Below are 22,123 nucleotides of genomic sequence, written 5' to 3' on the forward strand. Positions count from 1 at the left end.
AATAACACTTGTCCCCAGCAACCTCTGCTGGTTGTAAGAGGCGACTGAAGGTTGGGCGACTTGGTTGATTGCATGTCATCATAAACCAACATAGAGCAATGCACAGAATATCAAATACTGGATGGCCTGGTCCTGAGTCAATGATGAACAGGCTGCCTTCATATAGCTAGAATATTGCTTAGTTTGGCATTAAAAAAACAAATTTATAATAATTTTTTTCCAAATACTAGGGACTATTTTACAAGATCACTACAATTCTATCAAATGAAAAGTGTCATTAAACAATGTTATTGTTATATATATTTTTATATCATCCATTTGAACTACTGTATTAATTCACTTCCCCCTGGGACGGTCGGGTAGCCTTGTGGTTAAAGCGTTCGCTCGTCACACTGAAGACCCTGGTTCGATTCCTGACATGGGTACAATGTTTGAAGCCCATTTCAGGTGTCCCCCGCCGTGATATTGCTGGAATATTGCTAAAAGCGGCGTAAAACCATACTCACTCACTCACTCACACTCACTCACTCACTCACTCACTCACTCACTCACTCACTCACTCACTCACTCACTTCGCACCATCTGCTTCTATAATCCAGCAAGTTCCAGTTTCTGTGGATGAATGATGTGGACACCGCCAACAGCATTACCATGTCCTTCCTCAGCACGCCCACTGTCTTTGTCCTTGACCCAGAGAAGCACATGCACTACTTCCCAGAATCCACTGTGACAGACTTCACAGTAGCTTCCTTCAAGCAGTTCCTGCAGGATGTGGAGGAGGGAAACATTCAGGTAAGTAGATGTGACACCGCTGTATTACCTCCCCTGTGGGGCAACTGATGGATCGAGGGTCAGAGACAGAGGTAGGGACAATGTTATGATGAAATGATCCCATATATTTAAGATTTCCTACAGAAATTCAGCTACATCTATAGAAATACACACAAAACATGCATTTTCATCCAAATATATTTTCACCTGGAACATGAGATGGAACCGTTTTGATTTTTTAATACCTATTTTAATTATTTTAATGGGTAATATTGTACTGAACATGTTAAATAAGGATCCATGATATTGTCTTTGAGTACACATTTAGACACGCTGTATTCTGTTATCTAAAGACATGGAACATCAGGAAACCTTGAGAGATTACTGAGATGTCGGTCTTTATGAGATACCAATAAACAGGGTATTGTGGATCTACAAATAGAATACTCACCAGATATTTGAGGATGAAACAAATACAATACAGGAATATTTTGACAAAGTCTCTAACTGTTATGGTTCTGTATTCTGGCAACTCATCGATGTCCGAAGACCTGAATCAGGTCGATACCAACGGACAAGGCGTCGACTGAGCATGATGTATGTTGTTGCAGGGATCTGGAGGGACGGGGTTCTTCCAGAGACTCCTGAGACTTGGCTATGACCTGGTGTCGACAGTTGTGGTGAGTCAGGATGATGATGATGATGATTGTGATGATGATGATGATTGTGATGATGATTCCAGGAGAGACAACACTTAACTAACAAATTCTGAAGTCTCTATTTGGACTTGTGCCATATGATCCTGTGTTTGTTCAGGTGAATATTTGACTTGCCTTTTCATGTGTTTGTGATTGATGCTACTCAGGGCAGGATACACTCATCTTTTTGCAAACAACTGGCATTGTCACTATTAGATTTGACATGCTTATGACCTAGTCAGAATCGTACAATGGACTCGGCCTTTAGCAGAGATTTGGGATAATATGGAAGGGTTTTGTTGCTATTTATTATTATAATTATTATAATAATTTTCTTGCATGTCATGTTTGTCATAAGGCCTGACTAAGTTGGGGCTAAAGCGGCCAATGATTTATCTGGTGGCAGTGGGGTGACCATTTGTTGGAAGCACTGGTTTGCAAGAACAAGTCTTTTTCTAGTCATCCTTTTCGACTATTACGACAAGCAGCATACTTGTAGGTTATGCTAAGCAGCATTTCATTTTCATTTTACTTTAAACTTTCATCATGACCAAATTTTGACATCCATGATATGGAGTTTTTGGCTCATTTGACTCAGAAATTTGGTCTTGAAATGGATTTGTCCCCAATCTGTTACTGTGGTGATATAGTGTGATGGTGTAAGACCTTGGAAATAGAATCACCTTGACATTGACTTGTCCCTTATCTGTTACCATAGTGATATAGTGTGATGGTGTTTGACCTTGGAAATAGGATGACCTTGACATTGACTAGTTCCCTATCTGTTACTGTGGTGATATAGTGTGGTGGTGTCTGACCTGGGGGAGTAACACTGACATGTCCCCTTGTATTCCCAGAGCATCTGGCAGGCATCCCGCTGGCTGTTCCTGCTGATGTTTGGCCTGCCCACCATCATCATCAGCGTGGTGTGCTACAGCCTGTGCTGCATGGAGCCCATCGACGACGAGTTGGCCGAGGACGAAGATGAAGATGAGGACTACATGCTGGAGGAAGAGGAAGCAGGTCAGTGGCGGACTTCAAGGTTCATGACCATAGAGTGTAGAACTTTCTGGAGCGAGTGTTGACACAATATACGCGATGAAAGTTTAGGTATGGTTACTAAGTAGGCGGAGAGGGCCATACAAGTGACATACCAGTCTTTTAAGTTTGCACTGATCCTAAGCACCACCCTTTTGTGTTTTTGTGAACTTGTCAAACAATGTGATAAAAATAAAATCTGTTGAAATATGAAAAATAGGTGAACCAGATGGTATTTCATACAAACTTAATTTTTTGTGTTAGTTTCATAGGTATCAGGTCAGAGTTAATTGACCTTCATGTTGTGAATAAACCTGCAAAAGTCTAACAATTTAATAGTTTATTCAAAATGAATTTTGAAATGTTGCCTAATGTGACTTAAATTATATATGGATTGTAAAATAGTTTTTATGGTTCTTTATTATTTGATTTGAAGACATGGTCAGATGTACATAACTTTATGACAGTCTGCTAATTGTTCTTTGCAGGTGAAATTCAGCCATCAAAAACAGAAGAAGACAAGAAAACTGACTGAGGGAAATCACTTAACAATCTTTAGATTTTGTAGTGATCCTTGGAGTCTTGTCAAAATAGCCATGAAGTTGACACCAAATGTCGACTCCATTGCTTTACTATTTGGTCCCCTCAAGAACAAACACTGATATGGTTTACCAACAAACAGTTTAAGAATATTCCACCTTAATTGAAACTATGGTTCAAGTGATATGAGGCAATAGCAAATATACAATACTTTTTTTTTAATGACAACTTAAATCTCTCATGAATAACTACTCCAACTATTAGACACATCTTCTACTTGTTGTCCATCATTTACCCTTGCAGCAACAATGAATATGTGTTAGCAGGCTGGAATAAAAATAATTATTAGAACGGATCCCCATCCTCATCTCTACTTATCTATGCTAATACTGATAAAGTGAAAACATTGAGGTTTGATCACGTGATTACTATCTGGTAAAGCTCCGGCAGTCAGGTGACTAAATTCAGGCTATATTGTGCAGCGTGTGCAGCCATGAGAGTATATACATTACCAGCATGAACTGAAAGAAAAGAAACGTGCAGATGCTGTATTTAAAGCACTATTGACCAAGTATAACTGTTTACAATCGCCTGACTATCGAATTGATTCTGGATTGTAACCATGTGATCAAAACTCAAATGTGTTTTATCGCTAGTTAAATGGATGTTTCTTGAAAAGCACACTTAACACTCCTTGTCAGTACTGTACGTAATATTCCTTGTTTTCGCTTTATGAGTATTAGTACACATGCAGCCATCTGTTAATTAATCATTGCGATATTTCATGATTCTATTTCAAGTGGCAAGGACTTTACATATAATCCCTTCTGTCTTCATTTGTATAAAATCATTTTATTTTATTGTATATTTTATCTCATGTATAAAAGTGTAAAATACCTCCTGTTTTCGTTTTGAAAATTCGAAAGAAAATCTAATGATTTATTGATTATGGCCTTAAATCTGGTTTCTTTAGAATCTTGGTCAAGAGATGTTTCTCCAAAAGGGGGTAATCTGGTAGCTGAACACACTCATAATTGCATTACCATAAAATCACAATCACAACCAAAGTTCTTGAAGATGTGTGTAAGGTAATGTTCTGTGGAACACATTATCAACTTGTTGTGGCTTAAATTGAACAAATAAAAGTAAGTCCGTGAGTGTTGTAGACTGCAGTCAATATTCCAGCAATGGAATGACAACCAAGTCAGGTCTGGACGGGCAACCCAGTGGTTGAAAGCATGAACACCTTCTCATGCTGTCTTGGTATAATTTGGAATTTATTCAGGAATTATCATGTTGGCATATGTCAACTAAGTCATTGATATCTTGTAAACTGGAGATCAAACTAATGAATGTTGCCAAGCTTTGGATATAGCAAATATTAGTTTTATCCAAAGAAGGCTTAAATGAACTTGTAGTGTAGAAAAAACTATGTACCTGTACATTACTTTCAGTTAATTTTTTGTTAACACCTCATCATCATTTCTATTTGATAGTGATTCATAAACACATGCTCATGATATAGTTGGAATCTTACAATCGACTCTGCTTTATGCAGAGTTTTCTTTTGGATATGGAAAGGGTTTTGTCGCTATATTTATAGAGGTGTGTTGTATTTGATTGTACGGAATGAAGAGAAATACTTTCTTAATGGACACACAGCTGACATCCTCACAGAATGATGAAGATAGATACGTTTGTGAAAAAAAAAGTACTATGCTTGGGACGATGACAATATTTTTAACAGGTAGTTCCTTTTGTGCACATGGTACAGTATAAACTGTTGTCAGCCAGGTGCAAATATTGTCATAGGTGACAGCACCATTCTCCCCCTGCGTACATTTGGACTGTGCCAGTCATTTATGTTCAGTGGTCACAACGCAGGTCTCATCTTTTGCTATACAGTAGCCGCGATTACCTCCTGAAGTAATGTAAGAACAAAAATTATGGCTCACAGACTTGCAGGAACCATGAGACTAGGTTTGTTACACAGTTGCCACGATTATTCCTGAAGTAATGCAAGAAAGTAAATTATAGCTCACAGACTTGCAGGAACCGTGAGACTAGGTTTGTTTTGCAGTAGCCACGATTGTTCCTGAAGTAATGTAAGAAAGTAAATTTTAGCTCACAGACTTGCAGGAACCATGAGACTAGGTTTGTTATGCAGTAGCCCAATTGTTCCTGAATTAATGTAAGAAAGTAAATTTTAGCTCACTGACTTGCAGGAACCGTGAGACTAGGTTTGTTATGCAGTCACCACAATTGTTCCTGAAGTAATGTAAGAAAGTAAATTTTAGCTCACAGACTTGTAAGAAACCGTCAGACTAGGTTTGTTATGCAGTAGCCACGATTGTTCCTGAAGTAATGTAAGAAAGTAAATTTTAGCTCACAGACTTGTAAGAAACCATGAGACTAGGTTTGTTATGCAGTCGCCACGGTTGTTCATAAGGTAATGTAAGAAAATAAACTTTAGCTTTCAGACTTGTAAGAACGTAAATTATGGCTCACAGACCTTCAGCAACCGTGAGAAAAGTTTTGTTATACAGTAGCCACAATTACCTCCTGAAGTAACATAAGTATGTAATTTATGGCTCAGTCTTGCAGGAACGTCAAGAAGAGGTCTATTATACATTAGCCAGGATTACCTCCTGAAGTAATGTAAGTACATAAGTTATGGCTCACAGAATCTCAGGAACCATAGGAATAGGTTTGTTATATCTGTAGTTCAACCACGAATGTATCAGCTCCCTCAACAACATTGACCAAATATTTTATCATTTTAAATTTCATATTGCATGAAATGACCAGAAAACTTTGCTGCAAATTTTACAAACCCAATGGCAACTAGCAAAGCCATTTCTTTGTTCCATGAATAATTGAATTGTGCTATTTGCATTTGTAATTTCAGTAGTGAAAATGAGGTTTAATTCTGAGTATTGCCATGTTGAGTATATATGATTGGTACACTCACCTTTAGTAACTTTCTATATCATAGAAATGGTGACAGAATGTTATGTTGTTTATCAATCACATGTTGAGAAATATCAGAAGCATCAGCCAAACAGTATCTCCATGTGGCATGTGTGGAGTTTTTAGCTATGAAGGTATATTGAAATTTGTCAGAAATTAATTAATTCTGTATGATGTGACTGGTGAAGGGAACTATATCAGTTGTGTTTACACTGTATCTTAATTAATTTTTAAAATTTATTTATGTATTTCCCAAACCCAAATTCATTTTTTGAAAAACCCACTAAAATATGAAAAGCAGTATATTTTCCCTCAGGCTGAAATAGCTATTTCTTTCTTTTCTGAACAGCATGTGTCATCCCAAGAAATAAGAAGAATATTACCCTATGTTTTTAAATTGTAGTTTATATAATGGATTGTTAATATGTCTTCAGAATCATAGAAAAAAGAAATTTATGTGATATTGTTAACTCAGTTGTTAAAATTTTGAAATTGTCAAAATCAATTTGGTGACATAAAATCCTCTAAAGTCATTGACTTTATTAATGATTAGAATGTTAATTTAAATCATTCAATACCTGATTTATTTTAAGATAATTTTATAATAATTTTTCCGACCACAGATTGACATATTGCGTAAAGTGTTCTATTTCTGAGGTACCGGTAAGATATGATGTATGAATCGGATGTGTATGGATACAGTTTGTTCAAATAGTCTTGCTGTGAGTTGCCCTCAGAGAGTTTGTACTTGTTGTGAGTTAGTTGTTCTAGTCTTAGATTAGTGGATTTAAGCAGGGAACTTAAAAATAGTCATCAAGCAATCCCCATCGACTGGAAGACCCAAAGTACCATGTGACCTAAATATGTCTAAATGGAATTCCCTGTATGCACAAGCTGGCGCTATGATATTTTGATGAAACACACACCACCAAAAAATGAAAAAAAGTCTGTTTTAATTTCCTAAAGCTTACATCCATGCAGTTTATGAAATGTCTACTCAATAAAAGTTGCACCGTTTTGTCAACATTTGAGATAATGGGGGTCATGTCATTTTGCAACCAAGCCAAGTGTTTTTCTAATGTTATTTCTGTGGTTGAGGTTAATATTCTTTAAGATTGTTTGATGTCAATGTATTAGACAGTAGTACTGTTTTTGATGTGTTAATAACAAATTTGAACATTCGGGTTATATTGATAACACAGTTTGAACTCATTGACAATGATATATGTTATGTGTAGCCATGGTATTATCCCGCAGGAATATGTACCCATATGTTTACACTGTCTGAAGCTTATTTACCCTGGCATCTGTACAATTCTCCTTATTTAAGTTTAACTTAATTTTTTTCAAGTTAATTTATATTTGATTGATTGAAATACATTTGTTTTTTTTAGTGTCAGGTTTTTCCCATATCTTAGTTTATCAATCCAATGGTCCTATATTTCACAAATAAGGAAGAAATTTAAGATTATGAGGGCAGTCACTTCTATTCCCTCCAAATCTGTGAATATTTTCAGAAAACAAAGCTAATGTCATGGGCAATTGCCAATTTAAAAGGTGTTCTATTATCTAACAACATGTTATCTTTCTCCCTGCACCCAAAACTTCACAATTTTGACATGACATACAATTATTTATTTTTTATTCACGCCAAATCTAACCAATATTACTGATTATAAATGTTCAAAGTAGGTCAATGGCTAAGAGAGTAACTCTTTTACCACACTTGAATATTTTTTTAAAATTTTCACCTATCTAACAATAAATTATTCACTTGAAAAGTTTTATGTTATTTTCATTTCAATGATTTACCCTACCTGTTGAAAAATATCTGTAATAAAAACGAGGCTGAACCAGAGAATCAATGTGAAGGCAACTGCTAGCAGAGACCATAATTTTTTATTTTTATTTTATGGTTTCTGTAGCTAGTGAACCCTTTTACCAATGTTTCTTGAATACTGACCCTTTCCCATTTGCTATAATATTAATGGATCAGTTGAGTTTGAGGTTCCGTTGTGTAACAGATGATCAGAGCTTTACTTCATGACATAATGTTATAAGATTTTACTTACAGATTTTGTGCAATAAGTATGATTAGCATGTGGGAGTGTACATACTTAAGTCTGGAAACTTGATGATTGTGTTAGTCTGTTATATATTCTATCATCTACATGTATGTGTGGCTGTTTTTGATATATATTCAATTTAATTCATGTTGTTTTCATTGGCTCATTTATTTTACAACTTCTGGGACATATTGCTACAATGACTTTGATCATAATGCTTTGCAGATCACTGTGACATCATCATTACAATGACATCACAATCCAGTGACATCACTAATCTCTCTGCCACTGAGGCTGGCTTGTTGTAACGTTTACACTCAAGACACTGGTTAATACTGTTTATGAACAGAAGTTAGAAGAATGATTTTGGATAATAAATAGAATTTCTACTGAGTGTCTTTTAGTATCAAATATATCAATATGAGTTTACTTAAAGTTTAAAACTCTTAGCAAGTCTCAGAGGCTGAAACTTTTATCAACTTGATATTTGATTTTATAAGACACTGAGGTGAGATTCTCATATTGGCTTGTTCTTGCTCCATAGTTTTTTCCCAGTTTGAGTGTGTGGAGTATGAAGCCATGAATGACAAACCAGTTGGTGCTAACTTGTTCTGTAGTCTTTTTGGTGCTGGATTCAGAAACCAGATCATAGGAATAAATACTGTGACTCCATTCCATAAGCAATCTTAGCGCTAAAATCATCAGAACTCCAACACTTCAACATTGTCTTATGACAGTTGTAGCTCTAAAATTGATTTGTGGAATGGTCCATATTACCTACAGAGCCTTTGTCCACTCGTACGAAACAGTTGTATCTCTTGATGATGTAGAGTTCACCCGTTCATGATGTAGAGTTTATTGTAGTCACAGTTGTGCACATCTGGGCGTTCATGCCAACATGTTGGCTTGGCCTCAACAGTTAAACTGAAATGATTTTTTGGAATTTAATATAAGAGAGGAAACTTGTAACAAATTTAATTTTTCGTGTTATCATCATTTTAAAAAATTCCTAGAAAAGTCTTGTACAACCTGTATGTACTACAAAACAAACTTAAGAAAAATGGGTGTGTCCAGTGTTTTGGTGATAGTAAGCATTCTGTATGCAACAGAAGAATCCATATAAAATCCATTGACCAAGGGACTGCAGTTGAGTTTGACACAGTGCAGGTGGAGTTCATGCTCTAGTTGTATTTCCTCAATTCACCACACTGGTCGACAGGCCCATGAGCAAATCTTCCTCACCTGTTGCTGATAATGATGGTCCACGGATTCAGTAGCCACTGATGTTATTTCTTTAATTTTTTGGGCAGTAATCAGTCAGCCATGGGCTCCCAGTGTTCTTTGTTTTACTCCCAGGAGCATTGAGTATTCTTGCCCTTTTATCAACAAGAACCTACAAAGTATATACAAGTACATGTGTTTAGATGAAGGAGTTTGCAGTTCCCATAGTAACTGTTGTGGTTCTGTTTGAGTCGTTTGTATCCAAGTCTTATTGTGAGTGAGTGAGTTAAAGTTTAACATCACATCGGCAATATTTCAGCCATATCGTGATGATCCAAGTCTTATAAGGTGAAAGGGTTGTTCTGTTTGGCAGCCATGGTTGGACAAATATGTCTCCACGTTATAATGAATCACTGTTGGAGATGTCAATACCTTTTCACTGTTGTATCATCTGTTGAACTTAATATCAGGAGGCAAACAGTCCTTACCTTTGTGATAGGAAGAAATAAGTTATATCATATATGTATATGTGATCTGTACATGTTCAAAAGAGAACCAAATCTGTTCTCATAAGACTTCTAGAATGATTTATAAAGAAGTATTTCATAGTATTTTGTTTGTAATGATTTTGTCTTCAATGTGTGGATGTATAGTGATGTTATAGTATTTAGAGATGCCTGTCTCCCAGTCTTCATCGCTCTGTTGGACATGCTTGGTGTTTGTGTTCCTCAGAACAACTTGATATCAGAACTGTGCACGTGTAAAGTAGATGTGAGGTATGATCTCATTTAGGGTAAAGATGACATACCCCTATAGTCCAGTGATTGAACATCATCCCATGAATATAGCTTTCTTTGACACTAGGAGGTTTCAATGCCGCTGGACCAAAGTTCCAATACATTACAGAGGTGGATTCAGGGTATTGTATCTATAATAAGGGGTGGGTGTATGTGGGTAGGGTGGGGTGGGATGGGTGGTTTGGTAGTTGGGGGCTTGTAGAGGGGTGAGGATTTTCAAAAGTCAAAGATATACAGAGGTATTTGGGTAGGGGGTGGTGGTGTATGGAGGGTGGGGGTGTATGGAGGGTGATGGATGAGAGAGGGCCATGTCATTGTTGTCCTATTCAGGTTTCAGGTTCAGGACAGCCATCCCTAATGCCCTGAAACTGTCACTGCATTTTCTCCCGTGAATCATTCTGTGCTCACAATTGAATATCCTCATAATCCACCAGAAATTACAGGATTTTAAAATGTTTTCTTTGATAATGTTTGTCTGGACACAAATTTCCATCTGACTTGATTGTCATAATATGATACTAATTTTCTCTATGGAAAATTGGGAATTGCTGGAATTGTATGTTTTATAATACTCAACATCATCAGATAGCAAATATGATGAGTTAGTTGGAGATACATGTGCTGGACAATACTTTAGACTTTAGAGTATAGACTATCTTTGTCACATTCATCAGATATATATTGAGTTAGTGGGAGATACATGTATTATACACTTTAGTCTATATAACATGTATTATACACTTTAGTCTATAAACTATCTTTGTCACATCCATCAGCTATATTGAGTTAGTGGGAGATACATGTATTATACCATACTACAGACTATCTTTGTCACATTCACCACATTATGGGTTCGTGGGAGATACATGTATTACACCATACCACAGACTATCTATGTTACATTCATCAGATATATTGAATTAGTGGGAGATACATGTATTATACATTACTACAACTATCTTTGTCACATTCATCAGATATATTAAGTTAGTGGGAGATACATGTATTATACATTACTACAAACTATCTTTGTCACATTCACCGCATTATGAGTTTGTGGGAGATACATGTATTATACATTATTACAAACTATCTTTGTCACATTCATCAGATATATTGAATGAGTTGGAGATACATGTATTATACCATACAACAGACTATCTTTGTCTCATTCATCAGATGTATTGAGTTAGTGGGAGATACATGTATTATACATTACTACAGACTATCTTTGTCACATTCTCCACAATATGAGTTCGTAGGAAATACATGTACAGTACCATTGTGACATTCATGCACTAGATGCCTTGCTGAAACGTCTGTAACGTCTCATGTCATCACTGGCACAGTAGAACTCAGTACAGTCACTCAGAACAATAGAACATGGATATAACAAACTACTAGTGACCGGAGTAATCAGTTTGTTATATATGTTGTTCGTAATATACGTTTCCACTCAGAAACGTCAGCCATCTTGGAAAAAACAAAACACTATACACGTAATTTGTTTTACAGACAAGATTAGTCCAATTACATATACGGTTCAGATTAACATTCAGCAAGTTTAACAAGGTCAAGATTGAATTGTCACCGCTGCTTGTCAGTGACACTTGACACTGAATGAGATTTCTCAGTTTGCTATACACGTCACTAATTAGTGGTATTTGGGCTTGTCGGGGATCAGATATCAGTTCGCAAAACACGTCACTAATTAGTGGGACTTGGGCTTGTTGGGGATCAGATATCAGTTCGCTATACACGTCACTAATTAGTGGTATTTGGGCTTGTCGGGCGTCAAGTATCAGTTCGCTATATTCGTTAGTTCGCTGTAGAGAGTTCTTATTGTGCGTAAATTTAATATGATAATATATAGGAGATAAATCGGGGATTTTGTAACAGTTTGTTGTATCCGTTTGTTCACGCTATCTGTGTTCATTATATCCGTGTGCTACTGTATTTTGTTTTGTTTGTTTTCATTTGATTATTTAAATGATGCCTATTTCATTTGCTCAATATTGTTTTTTTACCACGAACAATAGGATAGGGATCACTGTAATAAACTGTCTCATTGTATTGTTTGTGAAAAATGTCTGTATAAAAGAGAAACAAAAAAGTGAAAGTAGCAATTCTATTCAAAAGGATAGATTGAAGTGGATATCTTGTTTTTATTCCCTATGGCATCCTCTTATTGTAACGCAGTTAGTGCTAGAACTGATATGGGATCATATCATGCCATCAGTCCCATGCCATCAGCCACAACAAGTTAATTATTTTTTACCCTAAGTGAGGATAGTTCTCTTTAAATGACAACATTTATTGCTGAGAGGCCTGAAAGATTTTGTACTTTGCCTTAAGAAATTTAATTACCGCTGTTTGATTGGCATTCTAGAGAGTTGGTGAGTAAATAAATGTTCAACTTTATGGAAAACAAGTTCTAGTTTATTGCACTCCAGGGTAATAATGGTGTAAGAATCTATGTTGACGCTAAGTGCAATAAAGAAGAAGTTGTTATCCATAAAGTTGTATGCATGTTTTCTTTTCAAATTTAGATACAATGTTGCTAGAAAAGATGATAGAATACAAATGATTTGATATGATTAATAGTTATAGAAGTTTACCTTTCTGTTTACTTTCATACTATCTATCATTAAGAACCATTTTGGGTTATCTAAATAAGTAAGTACCTGAATGTAGTTGCACATTGATGATGTGCGATTCTGAAGAGCAAAACATTATTTTTTGTGGCCTTATGTTATATCATTCATTTTTTCAAAATGTAAGCTTGCATGTTTTAAACAGTGTAGACCAAGACAAACCACTCCACACTGTGGCACCTGGCATCTTTGTTGTCATAACAACAAGATAATTATGAATTCCCCTAAAGTCTGTTATATTCTTGTAAATGTGACACATGCTGGTTTTTGCCTTGTGTGCATAGGTCCTGGAATTTTAAAGAATCCTTTTTAGCAGTTTAACCAAGTTTAAAAAAGGCCTAAAAATAATGTGCTTCCGATTTCAAAGAATGATGTGAAAATAGTAGAGTTTTGTAGAGTTGGTAGACTGCTCCCAGTCCCCTGAAAGTCAAGTGAGCTTATGTTAGGCCTATTTGCCTTACGTTCATCATGCATTGTCCGAAAGAAGTGCGCATATGAAGCTGTTGTTTTTTTTTCTATTTTTTTCTTAGAATGTTAGAAACTGAGCATTGATGTTTGTCTGCAATGTATATGTCTCAACAAAAGAATGTTAATGTTGAAAAAAAGAAGTGAAAAAGTTTATTTGTTGGAGGTTAAGAAGCATTGATGGTTGTTTCATATTTATCAACAAGTTCTCATTATTTATGCAGGAAATATTAGGATATCAGCGCTGACAGCATCTTTTGTCAAGGCTGTCCATATTGACATTTTAAACCGTTGACTGCTTGTTTAGGTGAGCTACAGTGTTGGGACACCATTTTGTTCAAGAGTGTTGTAAAGCTAAGCTGTGTTTGCCATACATTTTTATGTACGCTCTTGTTTTATCATAAACTGTGAATACCACTGAAAAGTCAACTTTTAAGGCTAATGCATCTTTCCGAGGCAAGGGAGTTAACTGACTGTAAAAGTCCAGTTTCCACCCTTGCCAAACGAGCACCGCCCCCCCTTTTCATTTCGAATTTTTTTATATTTCTGTATAAATTACCACCAAAGACAATAAATAGATCTTAATTGTGCACCCCCCTTTACAAAGAAACTGTATCCGCCCATGGTCAGTTAACTCCCTTGCCTCGGGAACATGAGGCTTATGTGGAAAGGCAGTATATGCTCCAGTTATTGAAATAATCATCAGTCATTGTAACAAACAGCACACATTTCTTCCATCACCTCCTACTGCATCTATATACTGAATGTCAGCTGTACATCGTACTACTTATGTCATATGTTGTGTGTCCCTGTCTCTCGGTGAATGAAAGTGGTGTGTGGAGAATGCATCAATAAATATTTTCCTGACGATTGTCTTGTTTTAGTTTGAGACACATCCTTGTAAATCTATATTTGCTTGCTGTTTGAAATACAACTAGAGTTGAGTACCTTTCTTACTGTGAACATAGGTTTCACGCTGCTTTTGAAAAGTGTTTCAGTTATATCACAGGGAGGAAAGCATAGAGGTGATGCAGGTCTTTGATGTAATTTTATTGGAAACCTAAACGACACATCTCCTTCATTGTGTGCGTGGTGGGTGTTGACAAACCTAGAAACATAATTTGGTTGAACCGGGATTTGAACCCACAGTCGTAACAGAATGTAGAACCCATGATCATTGGTTTCAGGCCTGCATAAAGGGAGACAACTCTACACAGACTCCTCAAGTGAGAATCCACTTAGTTTAGTTATGATCTTATATGTCACCATATTGTTTGTAAAGGGCTAAAAGGCCCAAACATACTGGAAAGTAAATAACATACTCTGCAATGAATTTGGAAATTACTCGATTCTGATCAGTCATAGGTTATCAAACCTGGGCACAACCCCAATTTGACAGCTGCTTGACCAGGGAAACTAATACATGTATTTATAGAATAGTACTTCTCTTTAAGTCATTTTCGGTAGGCATTATTAAATAATTAAGTGTACAATTCTAGGTTACAAAATGTAAAGTAGTGGCTACTACAATACTTAAAGGATGAAGTGTTTCTACAAAGATTTCAAGCATCACGGATAACAGAAAACTTGTAATTTTGTGTTTCTTTTTATATATAACTGTGAGTCATATCTATTTAATGTAATATCTTCTCTGTCAAAATGACGCTGTGCGTTCGGTTCCAAATTCAATTTAACGCTGTTAATTCTACAGGTAACCTGGCACTACTTTGAAAACACAGTATGTGTATCTCCTAATTTGCCAAATAAATTAATGCTCGATTAAATTATAAAAGTATGTCTGTCAGCTGGTAAATCACAATCTAATTCTCATATCATTATGACCTTTCAAGAACAGCTTGAAGTGGAAAATGCCAGTATCTTTACTGGAAACTACAATGACACATCTCCTATATTGTGTGAGGAGCGGGTGCAGGACATGCTTAGCTTTTCGTGAACACCAGGTTTCATCACTGGTTTTCAGTGATCGATTCATATTATTTTCACCACTAGTTTAACTTTTGCGTCCAATGGAACCTGGATAATCGAGACTTGTTATTTTCTGACGTTTATATTTAAGAGTTACAGGGAGACCAATCTCATTGTAATCATACTGGACATCACCTGCTTCATGACACCTCAGAACGACCTTTCTCGAACTTTGGCCGACCAATGAAATGACCAACATGAAAACGACATCAGCCAATCAGACAGCAACCTTCTCGAGTTTAATGGTACTAGTTACTAAAAATAACGACTTCCATACCAGACTACGCTTTGAAAATGTTTCTTGAAAAAGATTCCCCCAAAATTGGAAGAAAGAACAAAAGAAAATACTCGAATGTCTATGGCCCAGATTGTTAGGTGGTACATCACACGGCCTATGCAAAAGTCTCTTTCCTTTCAAATGTTTATCCCATTGAAGCGAGGGATAGACGATGTCTAGCATTCGGGATAGACGATGTCTAGCATTCGGGATCAGTGGTACAGCTCGTAATATAACTGTAGTTCGGCCCCGTGTTAACCTTGTCGAAGGTTTCATGGTTGAAAAAACACATTCGGACCTTCACTTTCGCCATCTCGTTTGAGCGACGCCCGGATCAGATGTGTGAGATGAAAGGTCGTTCTGACGTGACCTGTAATGGGATGTCATCAGACCTTTGTGCAGCGGTAGACCGCCTCCGTGGTCCAGTGGTAGAGCGTCCGCCCGGAGAGCGGAAGGACCGGGGTTCAATCCCCGGCCGCGTCATACCAAAATACGTTAAAAGATGGTACTTGTTGTTACCCTGTCTGGCGCTCGGCATTAAGGGGCTAAAACAAGGACTGGTCGGCTCGGAGTCAGTATACTGTGTCTGAGTGGGGTATTCATGTTAACCTGCGGCATGGTATCTCAGTGTGCTGGCACTATAAATCGGCATCAGTCCGGACAAGTACAAGCAGCCACACACACATACACATGCATGCACGTCGCTATATAAGTGCAATGATCTTGGACGCGACATTAAACCCCATTTCACTTCACCTCACCTTGTGCAGCAGTAGCGAGCACTAAAATTTGGTTTTAACAGAGACCATACAAATTATTTCATGGTCTCTGGATTTAATGAGATTGCAGGCAAACAAACCAAGAACCACGTCAGGGTATCTTCGAACCACCATGTTAGAATTCCTGTGGGTGTGGTGTGGCGGCCTGTACATATTCGAGCTTGTGTAGTGGTATGTAATTATGTATATATCATCAAAGACTTTGTGTAGCCTAAGTCTCAGTCCTTGTTCAACCACCCAATCTCACCTGCTTCACCATTACAATAGCACAGTCACCCTTGCGCTTGCCTTCTCTATTGCTTCTCTGGTCTCTATTGTCTAGCCCCAGTCCCTAACTTTCAATGACAGGTTGAATTATGGGACTGGTCAGTTTCAATTGACACTTGTATTTGACTCTGCATTGAAGCAAGTTCTCAGTTCATCGCAGAAACGATTTCGTCTAATACCAGAGATGTGTCCCGGCATATCACATGATGGATATCATAGGGCACAGTGTCATACACTTGGGCCTCCGTCTATTTAATTCTAACAACTGGCATCTGTAAATCAACCTGCGTTTGCTTGAGTCATTCACCAAAACCACTCCGGTTACGCTTGTACCGAATTATGTAGTGATTGCCAGCAATTGTGCGGGCAGTCGGGTACAAATAGTTTGTCATCAAAGTCACCGAGCCTGAACTCCAATCCATTTAATCGCCTCTCACGACCGACAGGTTACTAAGGAACCTACTCTAACCCGGAACTCCACGGGGTGTGCCCAAGTTACAAGGGGAGCTAGACGTGTAGATAACCGAATTATTAGTCACCTTGAACCAGCTATGATTTTGCAAACTAACTGTGTCTCGTGTTCACAAGCTGGCCAAATATTACAATTGCTTCATGACCTATTGCACCACCACTGGAGTGTGGTGGATAGAGGTCTGCAATTGGAGCAGTCGGTCGGTGGTGATAAAAGGGTATACAATGCGGGGACTTGTATAATGAGGGTGTGGCGGTGGCTTATACACTTTCAGAAAAATAGACTTCCTGGTTTGTTTTGTACATGGGTGGTATTTGGTGTCCATGGTTTGTGCAAATGCTTTCATTACGTTTTGACAGAGACCCTGTTCTGGGTTTCACCACAATGATCAACCTCTAAAGCCGGGATTACACATGTCCGCTTTTTTTCGCCCTAATATTTACGTTTATACTTGTGCGTAGTTATTTCCACACGTATCCACATGAGTTAATATTAATGAGACAAAGACGTGTATAAATGTATATACGTCTTTGGTAGATATTATGAGACAAAAATGGTTGAAAACAAGAGACGATGGTGGGTACACGACATTTTTATGAAAAGGAACGAGCGCGGCGAATATCATCAGCTGGTAAAGCAGCTGAATTCGATGGACAACGATGTCATGAATATACAATTTTAGCTTTTATTGTTTGCCTTCGACATGGTCTTACTTACTTGCCACGTGATAATGGAATTCCACGGGGTTCACAATATAACGTGACGTCACTACAGGGGCTATTCCATTTCAGGACTATCTGTATCCGCAGAAATCGGCTTGGGATCGAAAGAAATACGGGTGCGGGACACGTGCTCAAAATGTACGGATACTGATACAGATAAGTGTAGATGCCCTAGTTTAATTTCTACAAAAGGGAGAATTCCATTGAATACCCTGCCTATATTACATCATAGCCAATATTACTGCAGCTTTCCTAACTTCACTCCAAAAAGTCCCTAGATTTTCAACAGACGTCCACTTCACGGTCAGCCGTCCTAACCAGTTGTCAGGTAAACCGTACCCGGATCCGTGTACAACTGATATTTTTCAGCCTAGATATACTTGCACACGTGTTTTGGCTTAAATCACTCCCAAAATATATTTTTTTTTAATTTCGAATATGCGTTAATTCTAATCAGGTCGTAATCACGTTGGTAAGATTTGGTAACGTATTTTGAAGCATGAACTCGACCCCGCCGCCACGTACGCTGCATGAGATGCGACCAGGCCATGACAGTCGTGACCCGCAAACACGGTGTTATCTCGGCCGAACAGAGCTCTGGACGATCACATTTCGATGCACAGACTGTGCCGATGTCTACCACTCGTCTTTCATCATTCTACGAACAACGTGGGAAGGCGTTGCTGCATCATCACCATCCTCGAAGTAACCATCGAAGACAAAATAATCGTGGAAGGTGTCTACCAAGTCCTCCACCAAGACATATTCCCCGCAGAAAGGCTTGGTGTAAAAAAAACCTGTCCTGTATCCCAGCCGGGCAGGAAGAATACAGCAGTGTGGCATAGCGTTTGGGTTGATGATTGCAGCGAGAACAATGCGGATGAGGCTAAAGGGGCATTCAGACGGTACAACAAGTTGTACCGTCTGAATGCCCCTTAAGAAATATCCACTAGTCTCTCTCCCACCCCCTAAAGAATAAAATTGAGAAAGGAGCCGAACTCACGTCTAAAGAGATTTGGATCGTTCAGGACTCAATTTGGATTATATCTTTTTAATTTTGGAGATTTATATTTTTGAATAAGATATGTTTATTTCTGGGACTAAATGTCAGTCTAAATATCCATCAGCTGTTGCCGTTCGACAAAAGGACGGCGCGGACACAGAGAGCGTGAACCGAGAAGGGTTCTTCGAAAGCGGATACTTATTTACTATTTAAATATCTCATTTTAGAACCATATTTATTATCACTACCCTACAATCTCCGAACTTGGTTGACTCAGTTAAGAACAACAAATCACAGGCTAGCAATTGAAACTGGAAGATGGAATAATGTATATAGAAATGACAGACTGTGCTCACTTCGTAACACTGCCATTGGGGATGAATTTCACTTTGTATTATGTTGTAATGAATTACAGGATCTCCGAAAAATCTTTATTACCCAACTATTTTTGATAATATCCAACTGTAGACAAATTTATCTATCTCATGAATTGTCAATATCAGGCATTACTTTTTTTGGTAAGTTTTGTAAATATACTGAACCGCAAAAGAAACGTCACCATAGATAGATATATGAGAAACCTTATTTGTCCAAACACTGTAAACATACTTTGAGAATATATTAAAAAGATGAAACTTGGCAAAACTGATCATCAAGGTTGAAATTAAAGTGTCAAATGTTCCTAAAGTGAAACACAACACTAGTCTCTGAAAAATGGTATCACAAGTCCGCCATGTGCATTGATGACTGCCATTGATGACTGCCGCACAACGTCGATACATGATGGAATGGATGAGGCGGTTGATGAAGACCATAGGCACTTGCGCCCACACTTTGAGAAACGCCTGACGCAGTTCAGCTGCAGCTGTCGGACGTCATTCAGCCGTCTTTGTATCTCGTCCCACAGGTGCTCAATGGGATTTAAATCGGGACAGAGGGCAGGCCACTGCATGGTTCTGATGCCATTCTGCTTGAGGAAGTCTATTGTGCTCTCGCAGTGTGGGCACGGGCGTTATCCTGCTGAAATTCGTGGTTGCGGCGACGTACCAAATGAGGTATGGCGTGTGGTCTCAAGACTTGATCAATGTACCGAGCTGCTGTGACATCATTGCCTCTCCCTGGACCGATGTTCCAGAAGACCACAGGGCCGACCCTCTGTGCAAGACCTCTGTGCGCCTATGCTGGTGCTGTGTTGCCCACTGAAGGCGGTCCCGGCGATGACGTGATGTCAGAATGGGTCCTCGTTGTGGCCTGTGACAGTGGAGGTGTCTGCTCGTCAATCGTCGACGCACGGTGTCCGCACTAATATGTCGCGTGTGTGACCCCATGGCCTGTCGAGCAGTTTCCGCAGCAGTAACAAAGCGATCTTGAAGATGCTGTCGCACAATCTGACGATCCTGACGTCAGTGGTGACCCTTGGTCCTCCACCCCGTGGTCGGTCATCTGTAGTGTTGGTGGTCTGGTACCGTTGCTGGAGCCTGTATATGGTCCTTACGTGGACTTGAAATGCATTGGCCGGGCGGTTTGTCCAGCTTGCAATCGTGCAAGGACTTGGTGTCGCTGATTTCTTGTCATTCATGGCATGTGGTAGCAATTCAATAACGAATGAATGTTATCCGATCTGGGTGGATTTTTAAAGGGCAAGAAATGTGGGAACGCGTGTGCATTTAATTTGCACGGAACTCACGTGCATCGGGTTATCATGGCCGTTGCCGTGATGCGTTTGGGCTATCGGTTTTATTGCCATCTGCTTTGTGTTTTTATCATCAAATTTCATTTTCTGGACAAGGTAATGTTAAACTTTGACAAAAATTACCCAGATATTTAAATGACAACTTTTAATGCAATGTTACTTGAGGTGACGTTTCTTTTGCGGTTCAGTATATATCAAAAGTGGATTGTCCATACAGAAATAAATGCGAAATATTTTTTATTATGATGAATGTGTGTATATTTATTAATGGCGTTGATTGTTATCTCAATGTGTACCAGTTAAAATGTACATATTCGCTTCCACATGTATGTAAGTATACCGCGCACCGATGTACAAATTTAGTACCATATATATTCCACCGTGTTTCGAGTAAAATCTATTTTCACGAGTCACGAGATGAGAGAAAAATCACGAAACACATGGAATATCCTACTTATTATATACTTTCTGAAAAGTTGTCTACTGGAAAATGGAATTATTTCATTGCTAAAGTAAAACCTTGAAACGTAAACTCTCCCTTCCTAACACACAGGAACGGTTCACCACCCCTTGTATTTGCGACTTAAAAAGTTTCGTGTTTGTAAAACCTTAGAAAATATAAACAAAAGTAATAAAAAATATTTAGGGTCACGAAAATTCTGTATCATACATATAGATATGATTATATACAAAATCAACTTTAAGAACAAATATTCTTGAAAACTACGAGGCCGCTTTTGGGTGTGAAAGAATACACGCTGGTCACAAAAATGGCTCTTCGCGAAACGATTGTCTCGATTAACGAGTTAAATGAGACATTTACAGTTTAAAAAGAAACATTTTCATGAGAATTACCATCGACAAGAAGCGAAGAATACTCCATGTAAACTCCATAAATGACTATCTGTTATTTTGCCTTACCAATGTGCAACCAATGTGAAAAGGTAAAAATAAAAAGAGACAGTTTGAGGGGAGGTAACTCTTGTTTGACAATCGTTCCGTCAAAGTGTTATGTTCACAACAATGAAAATATCACTTTTCTCAACTTAGGAAAACCACGTCTTTCACACTAAAGGATTTAATAAATACGAAGACGCAATTACATCTGAAATGCTGAAATGGGATCAACGCATCCGTGTCATCATTTTCCCTTGTAGAACGAGATCAGTTTTAACACTTGATGAAAGAGTTCACTACAACCTGAATTATTCTGTGTAATCTTCCAGTGATGGTTTAGTCCATTGGAAGTGCTCTTTTAACCGTTAATCAGCAAGGACCTGTACTGTTTTTGAGGGATCGACCCTATTCAAAATTTGGTCTAAATCAATACATATGTAACATATACCCCGAACACAGTGGACATATTGACTCCTCACGTTTTAAATGTTATTCGTCTCCTACCAAACAAATATGACTATTATGTTATATTCAAAGGATGCTTTCAGAGCATGCGTGTTGTGAGACGACTTCCTGACAACACTAATGTACATGGCCATTCAATATACCATATAGCATTCACCCTGAATCAATCTGAATGCATCGGAGTGTGTATCAGTCTCGGCGATCATTCTAACGTCGCCCATGTCGGTCTATAACAAGACACTGATATATTATTCCTGTTCACGACCCCGTGAACGAGCAAAGCCTTGTCTGAATGCCAGCTTAAATATCAAGATATGTGATAATATAATTGACGTACTGCGG

At 38.0% G+C, this 22,123-nt stretch overlaps 1 protein-coding gene across 1 annotated transcript in view; it reads left to right on the forward strand.

Annotated features, from left to right (window-relative positions):
- The window catches only part of LOC124148272 (protein disulfide-isomerase TMX3-like), a 146,646-nt gene extending 138,170 nt beyond the window's left edge, over positions 1-8,476 (forward strand). The window contains exons 11-14 of the mRNA XM_046519279.2: positions 600-792; positions 1,383-1,451; positions 2,327-2,492; positions 2,996-8,476. Coding sequence (XP_046375235.1) covers positions 600-792; positions 1,383-1,451; positions 2,327-2,492; positions 2,996-3,042 — 475 coding nt within the window. The 3' untranslated portion in view covers positions 3,043-8,476. The remainder of the gene's footprint in view (positions 1-599; positions 793-1,382; positions 1,452-2,326; positions 2,493-2,995) is intronic.
- The last annotated feature ends 13,647 nt before the right edge of the window (positions 8,477-22,123 follow it).

This window comes from Haliotis rufescens, unplaced genomic scaffold (genome assembly GCF_023055435.1).
Source record: "Haliotis rufescens isolate VD_foot unplaced genomic scaffold, xgHalRufe1.0.p SCAF_19, whole genome shotgun sequence".
In the NCBI taxonomy this organism is placed as follows: Eukaryota; Metazoa; Mollusca; class Gastropoda; order Lepetellida; family Haliotidae; genus Haliotis; species Haliotis rufescens.